The 12,125-nt window shown below is 44.0% G+C and overlaps 1 protein-coding gene across 1 annotated transcript in view; it reads right to left on the bottom strand.

The window, feature by feature from the left end:
• The window catches only part of MED12L (mediator complex subunit 12L), a 504,977-nt gene that overhangs the window by 427,138 nt on the left and 65,714 nt on the right, over window positions 1-12,125 (bottom strand). The window contains exons 11-13 of the mRNA XM_066599797.1: window positions 7,840-7,971; window positions 2,639-2,765; window positions 681-889 (exon numbers count right to left, since the gene is read on the bottom strand). Coding sequence (XP_066455894.1) covers window positions 681-889; window positions 2,639-2,765; window positions 7,840-7,971 — 468 coding nt within the window. The remainder of the gene's footprint in view (window positions 1-680; window positions 890-2,638; window positions 2,766-7,839; window positions 7,972-12,125) is intronic.

The raw sequence follows: 12,125 nt of genomic DNA, 5'->3' as shown, positions 1-12,125 counted from the left end.
CGTGTAAAAATAACCGTATTACAAAATAACTAGAAAAAATAAATCGGAGATTCCTCTTATGATTATATCTATTTCCGCTGGGCCGTGTACACGTGTATATCTGAGGATGGTCACATGTACACTTTATGTCTATTTTGTAGTTCTGCTACAATATGGAACCCATCACAATGGACACTAGCAGCACCGGTCAGACCTCGTAGACTATAACAAAGTTAGTTGTGTTTCTGTCATGTCTGTCATCTTATGCAGCTTGTTATGCAGATATAAACTTAGATTGAGGCTACTTGCTCTTCACGCAGCTGTGTAGACTAAATGTTGTCACTCTATGTTGGAGGAGGTGTTGGTAGCATGTATCGATGGTCCATACCAGCTCGTTTGCCAGTCTGCGTTTCAGAGCAGGAAGATAGCCGATGGTCTCCATTCGTGGGAGATGGTTGACCAGGTAAGTAAATTTATACATGCTGTAGAGTCAGGGGCATAAATAAAAAGGGGCACAGAAGTAGCAGTCATGCTTGGGTCCTAGATCAACAATGCAGGATAATAGGTTGAACTGGATGGACACATGTCTTTCTTCAGTCTTACAAAATTATGCAATTATCTTAGCTGAAAGAAAATGATTTTTATATAGATTTTTGTATTACATAAGACACAGCTTTTCTTAATAACATATTGACAATTACCTCTAGCTTGACACTGAGATCTTTAGTGTAATGCTCATCTAAATGTTCCATATTTGGTGAATGAGATCGGTTACTGGCTGACAAATCCCCACGTGATATCAGAGTACACATATACGCATCATGAGAAAATATATCATGACGGATGAACTCGCAGAAAAGTAAAATCAAGTTTATAAATTCCGTTTTCTCATGTTCATCATTTGGATCATCTGCAAAAAAAAGAAAAAAGTCTTATAATTTATTGTGCCACACATCATTAATCATATTCAAGTAAATAACGGAATTAAGAAGGCAGCACTAATACAACGGGGTCTTCACATTCCGAAAATAGTGCACAGAAGCTCTGAAGCAACTAAAAGAAAAATCTGAAAACACCATTTTCCTGTTCTTATTTTTCTGTGTCAGTGAGGAAAGAGATTCTCTAACCATGTCCCATGCCAACACTCCCTGCCCTGTGACCCGCCACTCCAGTGTTTTCATAGGGACATGGTTTATCCAGAATTACAACAGTCAATTTTTGTATTTTGACAATGATGCTGCTTTGTTGTAGGTCTGAAGGCACTATTGGTAGGACCTTTGAAAGACGTTGAATTTATATCATGGGTAGCCATTAGAGATGATCGAGCGTACTCGGAAAAGCACTACTCGCTCGAGTAATTTGCTTTATCCGAGTATCGCTGTGCTCGTCCCTGAAGATTCGGGTGCCGCTGCGGCTGACAGGTGAGTCGCAGCGGGGAGCAGGGGAGAGCGGGCGGGAGAGAGGGAGAGAAAGATCTCCCCTCCGTTCCTCCCCGCTCTCCCCTGCAGCTCCCCGCTCTGTGCCGGCACCCGAATCTTCAGGGATGAGCACAGCAATACTCGGATAAAGCAAATTACTCGAGCGAGTAGTGCTTTTCCGAGTACGCTCGCTCATCCCTAGTAGCCATACTTTATTAGCAATAATCTTGGACTAGGTTTCCTGTTATACACATCTGGCTATTGACCATTTAGATCACTATTCAGGAGGATCTAGATTTAGGGTGCCTACCCACTAGCGTTTGTTTTCCGCTGCGAATTCGTTGCATTTTTTTTCCCAATTGTCAATGGGACTTTCTAATGTTAAAAATGCAATGCACCAAAAATGCAAAAATGGCAACGGCAACCCTCAGGGTTGTGTTTTTTTGCACAAAACACCCCTTTCAGGTAGACATTTGAGGTAGCAATCCTCTGAGAGCTGGTCCATATACGTTTACTTTTGTTAGGGCGAGCACCCACTGGCGTTTGCGTTTTCCGCGCGTTTCCCGCGATTTTTCCGCGCGTTTTTCGCGGCTTTTCCATAAATTACCATTGACTTTCATGGGTGCATTAGGAGAAAAATAAGGACACATATGCAAATGACAGTTCCTATATTAAAAACGCAAACGCAACGCAAAAAAAACGCCAGTGGACAGGAACACATGTTATCTCTATGCCTGTGCAGGAAAAACGCAAAACGCAGGTAAAAAAAACGCCAGTGGGTGCTCGCCCTTAGGTTGAATATTAACCCTTTGCAATCCAATTTTGGATTCAGGGTTTTTCTAGGGCGCTTTCTCTTTCTGCTATTATACAATGGCGCCATTTGCTGGCTAGAGCCAGTACTGCAGTATGGGACATGCTGGAGAGGCCCCTAACAACAGAGCTGCCAGTAATCTACCGTAAGAATACCCTGCTGGACGTCTTCCGACATCAGAGCTGTACAGCCTTCAATCAGAATATCTTTAGACGTCAGACAGTGGATTGGAAATGGTCAATTTCATTGTCAAGTTTTTACGGTAATGGGGATACCAAATGTGTAATGGCAACTTGTTAACTTTTATTTTATAAAAAGTGTATGTTTGATTATGTTTTTGTTATGTGGTCTGTTTTTTTCTTCCCTTCAATCCACTATTTTAAATACACGTTTTACACAAAACAGTAATATAGAGGACAAAAGTTCTCACTGAGAGATGGAGCCTGTGAATCTAAAAATCGGAGTAGGATATTCTGAAAGATGGGCAAGCTGGATCCAGCCAGAGAAGTAGAAGAGATAGACTCCTTTTCATCCAAGACCTCCGACTCACTGCATCGCTGGGGGAAGTCAGAAAAAAACTTTATTAAATAAGAATGATCCAAAAGTTTAAGAAACAAGTTGTGACTGCTTGGTAGAGGAATACAAATGTTACCCTTCTAATTGGCAGAAAGGTCACAGGAAAGAAAGACTATGTGTTGTATGGATACAGAAATTGTAGATATTAAAACAAGTTTCTCTGTGATTATTGCACACTGGATCATAACATTATTTGCACTATAGCACATGATTTGTATGGACTGGAATTTTTAGTTACAAACCAAAGAAAAAACCCCAAATACTTTAAGCAATATCTCATCTGCCCAAAATGTTCACAAAGCACGGCATGATAAACAGAGACGACAGAGCTCATACACTGGATTAAAGTGTGTTAGTCTAAGGTTTCTATGAAACTTCGAAATCACCCCAAAGCGACCTCTCTATTGCTTCCCGCATTAGTCGGAATCGTTTACACAAAGATGTTTGGGAATAAAGTAACAAATCGCTTTCTTTACTCTGCCTAACACAAAAAGAACCTACTAACAGCTCAACTGCAGAACTCCATGGAACGATTATTCTTCGGATTCCCATGATCTAGTGTAAATGCATGCAGCTACTGAAGGAGGAACAAGAACTCATTCACTTCTCTTTCGTCATTTCGTTTCTGCATGCAGAAAACTGACCTATCGTTCCGTGTAAACAGGCAGTTGTCCATTTATGAATGGAGGCGGGCGGGCCAGAACGATCCACAGCTGCTCCGCCTCCATTCAGTCAGCGCATCAGTAATGCTGGTTCCTGTGTCATTGCACAGGAAAGATTATTGCTGGGATGACCTGTTGGTATCCGTTGCCCGATAACTCATGCACGTCCCATGTAGAAGCACCCTTTGGGTTGCTCTGTTCAGTCCAAGAACTCGAATGCAAAAGATAAATACATTATAAAATTTGGACACTACACACAAACGCATTATGGATCACAATGGGACACGCAGCAATTTTTTTCAAATGGACCATCGAAGTTTGTTATGAGGATGTGTACTGCACGTTGGATACATGGACAGCACATGGCCCAGATCAATGTAGGAAGTGCATAGGGAATCTTCAAGAATAATTCGTCTTTCTATAAAACAATTCTCAGTTCCGTAAAATTTTCACAAGATAAGAAATTACAGTTTTTTCTAGAAAATTTGCCAGACAACGATATATGAAGATACAGTCATATCTGGTAAGACTAGTAGCTCAACTAGAGGAGATAAATTCTGGATCCAATGGGAGAGTCAAAATGGAGGCAGATGATCTGGAACTTTCCGAACCAATAGAGAGTACTATTGCAAAGTGCATTGGGGAAATTTCCAAACTAGTATTTGGTATTAGTGTATCTTGACGCCACCAGCAGAATGGGTGGAGACAAGATACACGCCCTGAACCAACACTCCCACCAGAATTGGCTGCCCAGGACAATAGTGGCCATCATCTTCTGTGGCCATTATCTGCCCTGTTGGCTCCCCTGGAATCCCCCTCTGCCGCTCGCCATTGTTGCCTTGCCGACTCCTGCGCTGTCACTGTCTGCTGTGCCCTCATTGGAGGCTGGCAAGGAGACAGTGGTGGAGCATGGCGGAGTGAAGGTAGAGCGGCAGCCCTACTGACAGCTGAGGGCATGCAAGTGCCACAGCAGGAGCAGCGAGACACAGCGCCGGTGAGCGTCAGCAGCGCCAACCAGCACAAGGCCCAGCAGAGGAGTCACTGATCAGTGGCGGGGAGCGTCAGCAGCGGCACCGCCGGAAGCCCCAGCACAGGAGTGACTGACCTGAGCTCTGGTGCGCAGTCTAACAGCAGCGGGACACAGCAGCGACGTGGAGCATCTGTAGCGGCACCGCAGCAAGGCACTGCGGAGGAGCGACTGGCTGGAGCTTCGGCACCCAGTCAGACTGCAGTGGAAGGGTGAAACCGACGGCGTGTTCTCCGTTTGCTGCAGAAGGAGGGCAGCACAGCGCCAGGGACAGTAAACAGCCAGGAGCAGCAGAGTAAGCAGGGGGGAACAGTGACGGAGACACTACACTGTCAGTTTCCGTTAATACCAATTTGGAATACACACGACTTTTTGATCGCTTTTTAATTGCATTTTTTTCTGGGAGACAGGGTGACTGAAAGTGCATTTCTGGTGTTCTTTCTTTTTTTTTTTTCGGACGCCGTTCACCATGCGGGGTAAATAATCGGACTTTTACGGACGCGGCAATACCAAATATGTATTTTTATTTTATGATTTAGATTTTTTAATTACAGATATGGCACAAGGGGGATGATTGATAAGCAGTCTCCTAAGGCAGGACTGGGTCCTTTTAGAAGGCCCCCGGCTGCCATGACACCTGCACGGCTCCCCCGATCTCACCGCGGGGGGCCGTACAGGACCCTCGAACATCGTTCGGGAAATTTAAATGCCACTGTCAGAACTGACAGCGGCATTTAAAGGGTTAATAGCCACAATTGGCCGCACGCACGATAGCAGCTATTGCCCGCGGGTGTCAGCTGTAATAAACAGCTGACGTCCGCGCTGTATGAAGACAGATTGCCCTACGACCTCTCTGCATACACACCCCGATGCTCCAGGACGTACATGTACGTCCTGGAGCGGGAAGGGGTAAAATGAAAAGTGATCAAAAAGTAATATGTAGCCCATAATGGTATCTAGTAGTGACTGCAGGCAGAATTTCTATATTTAAAGCGACCCTTCAGGCCTGGAGAAAAATATATGTCTATACCACTTTTCTGACTAAAACCTGATGCACACTGTGCGTTAGTATGCATTGGTAGTCTAAGACCCTACACACTGCTCTGACTGGCCAGCGCTGTTCATATGGGTAGCACTGGTTAATAACACTGTGCAACAAATTTTTAAAAAGTTTTCATAACAGAAAGTAATTGATAGGTTTCTGTAAAACCTGCTGATGACATCGGTAACATTGAATAGCAGCACATCTCAATTTCAAGTTATGAACCATTTCCTTTATTTAACTTCTTCATGACCGCTAATATGCTTTTTAATAAAACAAAAATACATATTTGGTATTGCTGCGTCCGTAAAAGTCTGATCTCTCAAAATAATGCATTATTTACCCCGCACGGTGAATGTCATCAGAAAAAAATAGAAATAAAGAACACTTTTTTGGTCACCCTGTCTCCAAGAAAAAAATGCAATAAAAAGCGAGCAAAAACTCGTATGTATTCCACAATGGTACCAACGGAAATTACAGGATGCCCTGCAAAAAATGAGCCCTTGCACAACTATGTCGACTGAAAAATAAAAAAACAGCTATTGCGCACAAAAAATGGTGGCAGAAAATGATTTAAAAAAATTAAATATCTTTGAAAAAATATACAAGTAGTACAGAAAAAAAGTAATTGTACTGACCCATAGAATAAAGTTATCATGTCATTTTTGTTTGTGCGCCGTAGAAACAAGACGCAAAGAAAGATGGCGGAATTTCCTTTTTTCCCCCATTTCTCTTCACTTAGAATTTTTAAAAAGTTTTTTAGTACATTATGTGGTACATTAAATAGCACCATTGAAAAATACAAGTCATCCTGCAAAAAACAAGCCCTCATACAGCGACGTCGATGGATAAATAAAGGAGTTACGAATTTTTAAAAGGGGGGGGACAAAAATGGAGAAATGGAAAAAAAGCTTGGTCACTAAGGGGTTATGATAACAGTTTGGATGCGCCGTAATATTACTATTTGACTGTTTTTGATGAAAAATGACGCTTGCATCTTGACTTCCTCCGGTGAGAAACATGTCGCCAATCATATTCGGATTGTACTTCTCTTTGTAACGGGCTTCAATAACTGAGATGTCTTGTGTGTGTAATACGCAGTGAATAGAACCAACTGATTTCAATGGGTTGGTTCACATGACAGTATTTTTTCACACCATGTAGAACTGCGTTAAAAATTACGCAGCATGACCTTGTTGGAGTGTATTATACACTGCAATAAGCCATTGAAGTGAGTGGGCGGGCATTACATCATTCCCCATAATTGGAAAACCTTACGTGACAGAAAAAAACGGATATCATATTTGAATTCAGCACACTAAAGTTACTGCAAGCCGCCTATCTGCTTATCTGTTACAAAAATGATGTTACACGGTGTAAACAAAGCAGGTGTAGTGTCTTAGAATAAGGATGCATACTAATGCACAGTGCGCACCAGGTAGTCAGAGAGGTGGTGCAGCCATCTCTGTTGCTTCAGCTCCAGAGGGTCACTTTAACTTTGTATCTAAGTAGGAGGTTTGGCTCTCTGTATCAAGGGTTCTAAGTAGAGATGAGCGAGTATACTCGCTAAGGGCAATTGCTCGAGCGAGCATTGCCCTTAGCGAGTATCTCCCCGCTCGATAGAAAAGGTTCGGGTGCCGGCGCGGGGGAGCGGTGAGTTGCGGCAGTCAGCAGGGGGGAGCGGGGGGGGGAGAGAGGGAGAGAGAGATCTCCCCTCCGTTCCTCCCAGCTCTCCCCCGCCGTTCCCTGCCTGCTGCCAGCACCCGAACCTTTTCTCTTGAGCGGGCAGGTACTCGCTAAGGGCAATGCTCGCTCGAGCAATTGCCCGTAGCGAGTATGCTCGCTCATCACTAGTGCTAAGTGCTATAAAGGTGCATTATTAAATTAAACTACTATTCCCATCGTGTTCACATAGCCTTTGGATGCCAGGGCAAGCTGGGAGTTGTAGTTTTGCAACAACTGTAGGTCTTCTGAGGAGAAATAAATGTAACATAAATAGAGATGAGCGAGTATACTCGCTAAGGCACATTACTCGAGTGAGTAGTGCCTTAGCCGAGTATCTCCCCGCTCATCTCTAAAGATCTCGGGGCCGGCGCAGGTGACAGGTGAGTTGCGGCGGGGAGCAGGGGGGAGAGAGAGATCTCCTGTCCATTCCTCCCCACTCTCCCCCGCCGCTCCCTGCTCGCCGCCGGTCCCCGAATCTTTAGAGACGAACCGGGAGATACTCGGCTAAGGCACTACTCGCTCATCTCTAAACATAAACCTACAAACATATGTAACCATAAGTATAAAGCCCTTGAGCACAACTTGCAAGTTCCACTTACCTCTGCCTCTATTTCCAGCTGCCTCTTTTCAAGAAGCTTAGCCACCACCATGGCTCTGTGTTTTCCAGACCGCTTGCAGCTCACAGCCCACTCACAAAGTAAAGTGACCACTGCTTCATCACTAGGAGGCACCTTATAAAGACAAATAATATACTACAGTATTCACAAATGGCGCCAAAACATATTGAATAAAAATACTACAAACAAACATTAACAAGCGAGTAGAAAAGGAGAGCGAACAAAAGGAGTGAGCATGAAGGAGATAGAACCCTGGCCGTAAGACCTTACACTCTAAGATGAGGAAAGTAATACATGTCTAAAACGGTACTTCTGTCCAGGGGAACAGTCAGTTTATGGTAAAATGTAGAGGTTTCCCAGCTTTTCGGCTCACCAACCACTTTGAGTGACCCATAAAGGATAGTGTAGAGTTTGAGCTATTGTGCCCACATGTTAGTGTGTGGATAAGGATTATCCTAAGGAGACTGTATATACCCGCTAGGAGATAGAAAGTATCTACCAGGAACTGCTTAAAGTGTTACCAGAGACTTCAGAGCTAGTATACTGAATGAGCTACTACCAGTATGAACTCTGATTCAGTCTGAGTACTACCCCTGGTCAGGGTGGACTTTTTTGTGACCGTTATCACTTGAGGATAACTGTCCTTTAAAAACAGGTACCTGCACACCTATTATTGCAGGTACCAATATCACACCTGTTACATGAACTGGTAGTGATAAAGCTTTGGCCGTAGAGACAAGTTTCAGTAATATGAAATCCCTCTTCCCACTAAGGAATACCAACATTTGGTGCCATCAGTAGCTTGAAAATCACACACAGGGTGCCTAAGAGCCACATGTGGTTCCCCCAGCTCCTGTTTGGAGAACACTGGTATGATGAAAGCCAATTCCTGTGTCAATACAAATAAATATAAAGCATGTCGTAATGCAACAAGGGTACGATTTTTTTTTTTTAATGCGAAGAGATGTTTGTATGTGGCATTAACATTGAAGAAGCAAGTTTTCAAGGGACCTTATGTGGGTTTGTCCAACTATAAGATAAAATCCTGGAACCTGCTTACAAGGAGGTACCTAATCATTTCTCCTTCGCCAATCAAGTAGCAGTCTGTGCTTACGTTGCTGCGGTGGTGAGGAATGCCTGTCCTCTGTCAGTATGAACCAAGCACATTACTACTGGCCACAGCGGTATACCTCACTATCACTGCAGTGGTGTTAACAGACTGACAAGAGACAACAGCTATTACAAGGCAAGTACGGGCTTATCATCACTTTATGCCACAGGCTGCTGCGAGAGTTTGTAGCATCCTGGAAAGCCCTAAAGCAATGACAATTATGTGAAAGCCAAATGACTCCAAGAATTCCTTAGAATCTCTTCCACCTTTGCTACTTTTTAACTCTGTACAAGTGCATTGTGTTTAAATATGGAAACTGGAAATGTGCTCAAAAGATTCAGGCCACTGTATTAAATTTAATGAGTAGGAATGGATGAAGTTTATACACAAACCCTCCCTTCCTGTGATTACAACTGGTAGCTCAATATAATGGCAGACCACGGCCAGCCTTAAGGCCCATTTAGACATAACGATTATCGCTCAAAAGTCACTCAAAAGCCGTCTTTTGTACAATAATCGTTATGTGTAGCTGCACTTACATCATGCAGTTTTCGTTATGCCGTTGCTCATCCTTGTCGTTATCAGGGATTCACAGCTGGATACAGCTGATACCATTGTTTCAGCTGTATCCCGCTCCCTGATAACAGGCTGAGTATGAAGAACACAGCTGTCCAGCTTGTCTTCTGCATCCTCCGCTCCGAGCGCTCGGCTGTATAACAGGCGGGCGCTCCCTGCAGGAAACATCTGGATGCAGAAGAAAAACAGGCACACCCCGCTTTTCTTCTGCATTCTCCGCTCTGTGCACTCAGCTGTATAACAGCCGGGCGCTCTGTGCAGAAAACATCTGGATGCAGAAGACAAGCTGGGACACCCTACTTGTCTTCTGCATACTCCACTACGAGCACTCAGCTGTATGACAGCCGGGCGCTCAGAGAAGGGAACAGCTAGATGCAGAAGGAAAGCGGGGACACCCTGCTTATCTTCTGCATCCTCCGCTCAGAGCGCTCAGCTGTATAACAGCCGGGCGCTCGGAGCAGAGAACAGCTGGATGCAGAAGACAAGCAGGGTGTCCCCGCTTGTCCTCTGCATCCTCCGTTGGCAGCGCAAGGTAATTGCTCATCTTGAGCGATCGTCTTACGCTGTAAATGACACAACGATGATCGGTGTCTAAATGGGCCTTTAGGCTAGATGACACGACATGATCTATTTTGGTGTGCAGTTGTGTACCAAAGACCCCCGTCTGCATGAAATTGCACATTGAACTGCGATTTCGTGTGAAAAGTCGATAACAACTGGAACCAAGGCTCGCCTGCCTACTCACACATGGCGCTGCCAGGACTGCACTGATGTGAGCAGTCGCAGCAGCACCAAAAAGCACAGTAAAAAGCTCAGATTTCGGGCATGATAGCACATGATCGCGCTCTCTGCACAGCACATATATGTTATGCTATCACAAACGTATATGCGCTTACACCCATGCACTTATGAACGCCCTTAGGGTGAAGTATGCAATGTACATGTGTAGGGCTTATTGAGATATATGCTTGGTTAACTTACTGGATGGCACTTTAATATATCCGGTTTCTAATAAAACCATTGGGGCAGATTTAATATTTAAAATACAACACTTTTCTGGCTCAAATTATGCCAGAAAATTGTATTACATGTCTCACATTTAGGGCTCCTGCACACTTGTGCTTTTCTTGCGCGTTTTTTTCACACGATATTGCTGCGTTTTTTTTCAGGCAATTATCAATGAAACTTTCTAATGTTAAAAGTGCATCACACAAAAATTGCAAAGCACAAACTTGCGATGCGATTTAACATTAGAAAGTCCCATTGACATTTGCGTGAAAAAAAACGCAGCGATATTGCAGCATTAAAAAAACGCAAGTTGGTGTGAGACCTTACTATACGCTTTCATATCTTTTAGACACTTTTTCTAACTTGTCCAAAAAAGGGCGTGGCCTAAATTGCAACAAAAATTGTGCTAAATTGCACCTAATAAGTGGTCTAAACTTAGACTAATCAATCTAAGACCGGGCTCGCACGAACAGATTTGAATTGCGGATTCCGTGATCGGAGGCTACATGGACTTTCCATGGTAAAACGCAGGCATTGAAAGGCATGCATTTTTTAATTTTCCTTCACACTTTAGAATATGATTTGCATATTCCACGAGCGGAAGAAAAAAAAAAATCGCAGCATGCTTTATTTTACTGCTGAATCCACTTGGACAGCCTACATTGATGCCCACTGAGGCGTCCGAACCGCAGCCCGTGCGCAATTAACATTGTGTATGGGCTGCAGATACCCGTGTCATCCTTAAGCGACAGGGAAGGAAATCCAAACAGAAAAAAAAAAATGAACTGCGGATGACTGCCTGCGAGCTTCCAGTGTCATCCACAATCCAGTTAAGTGAGATACCCAGGGTCATCGGCCGGGCTCACAACCGGAATCCCCTGCAGGCCTCTCGCATGCGTAATCTGACCTGCTCGTGTTAGTCCGCCGATAAAGTTTGAAAGATTAACCAGCAAGCTGTGATGAACTAACTGCACAATTTAATGCTGTCTGTCTTAGCACTGTTTAACTTCAAGACAGTTTTAATAAATTTGCCCCATTGTGTAAGAATGATCAGAGACTGGGAAAATGATCTTTTTTGTGCCTGAAGTCTCCTCCACATGAAAAGCATTGCCATTCACTAAACTGGGGATAATGGCCAAATGTTGCACTGGGTCGGTATTATTGTATCTTGACACCACCGGAAACTAAGTACGATAATACCCTGGGTCAATATTCACCGGCACACTGGTTCATCTTTTCATAAAGAAATCTCAAGCTTATTTATGCCATGGCTTAGGGCCCGTTCAGACGAGCGTATGCGCTAATGTGCGCGCACATGCGCGCGTTTGAACGTGCGCGAAAAAATGCGCGTGAACGAAGGTCCGTGCTTTACATATGCGTGTTAGCAAATGTGATTTTGGCTGCATGGAGCGCATGTAGATGCGCTTCATACCTTGAGCTGTATCAGCATCCCAGCCAATATACACGGCGCCAGTATTTTAAGTATTGATAGTTGTGAGACACACGATTTTTCGCGCCCCAGCGAACTTTGGATTACTAAGCTTTTTCCTTTATATGACAGGCTGCACATCGT

This window comes from Eleutherodactylus coqui, chromosome 1, assembly GCF_035609145.1.
Source record: "Eleutherodactylus coqui strain aEleCoq1 chromosome 1, aEleCoq1.hap1, whole genome shotgun sequence".
NCBI classification, from domain to species: domain Eukaryota; kingdom Metazoa; phylum Chordata; class Amphibia; order Anura; family Eleutherodactylidae; genus Eleutherodactylus; species Eleutherodactylus coqui.
Note: the sequence above shows the minus strand (reverse complement) of the source record. Positions and strands in the feature narration are given on the sequence as shown.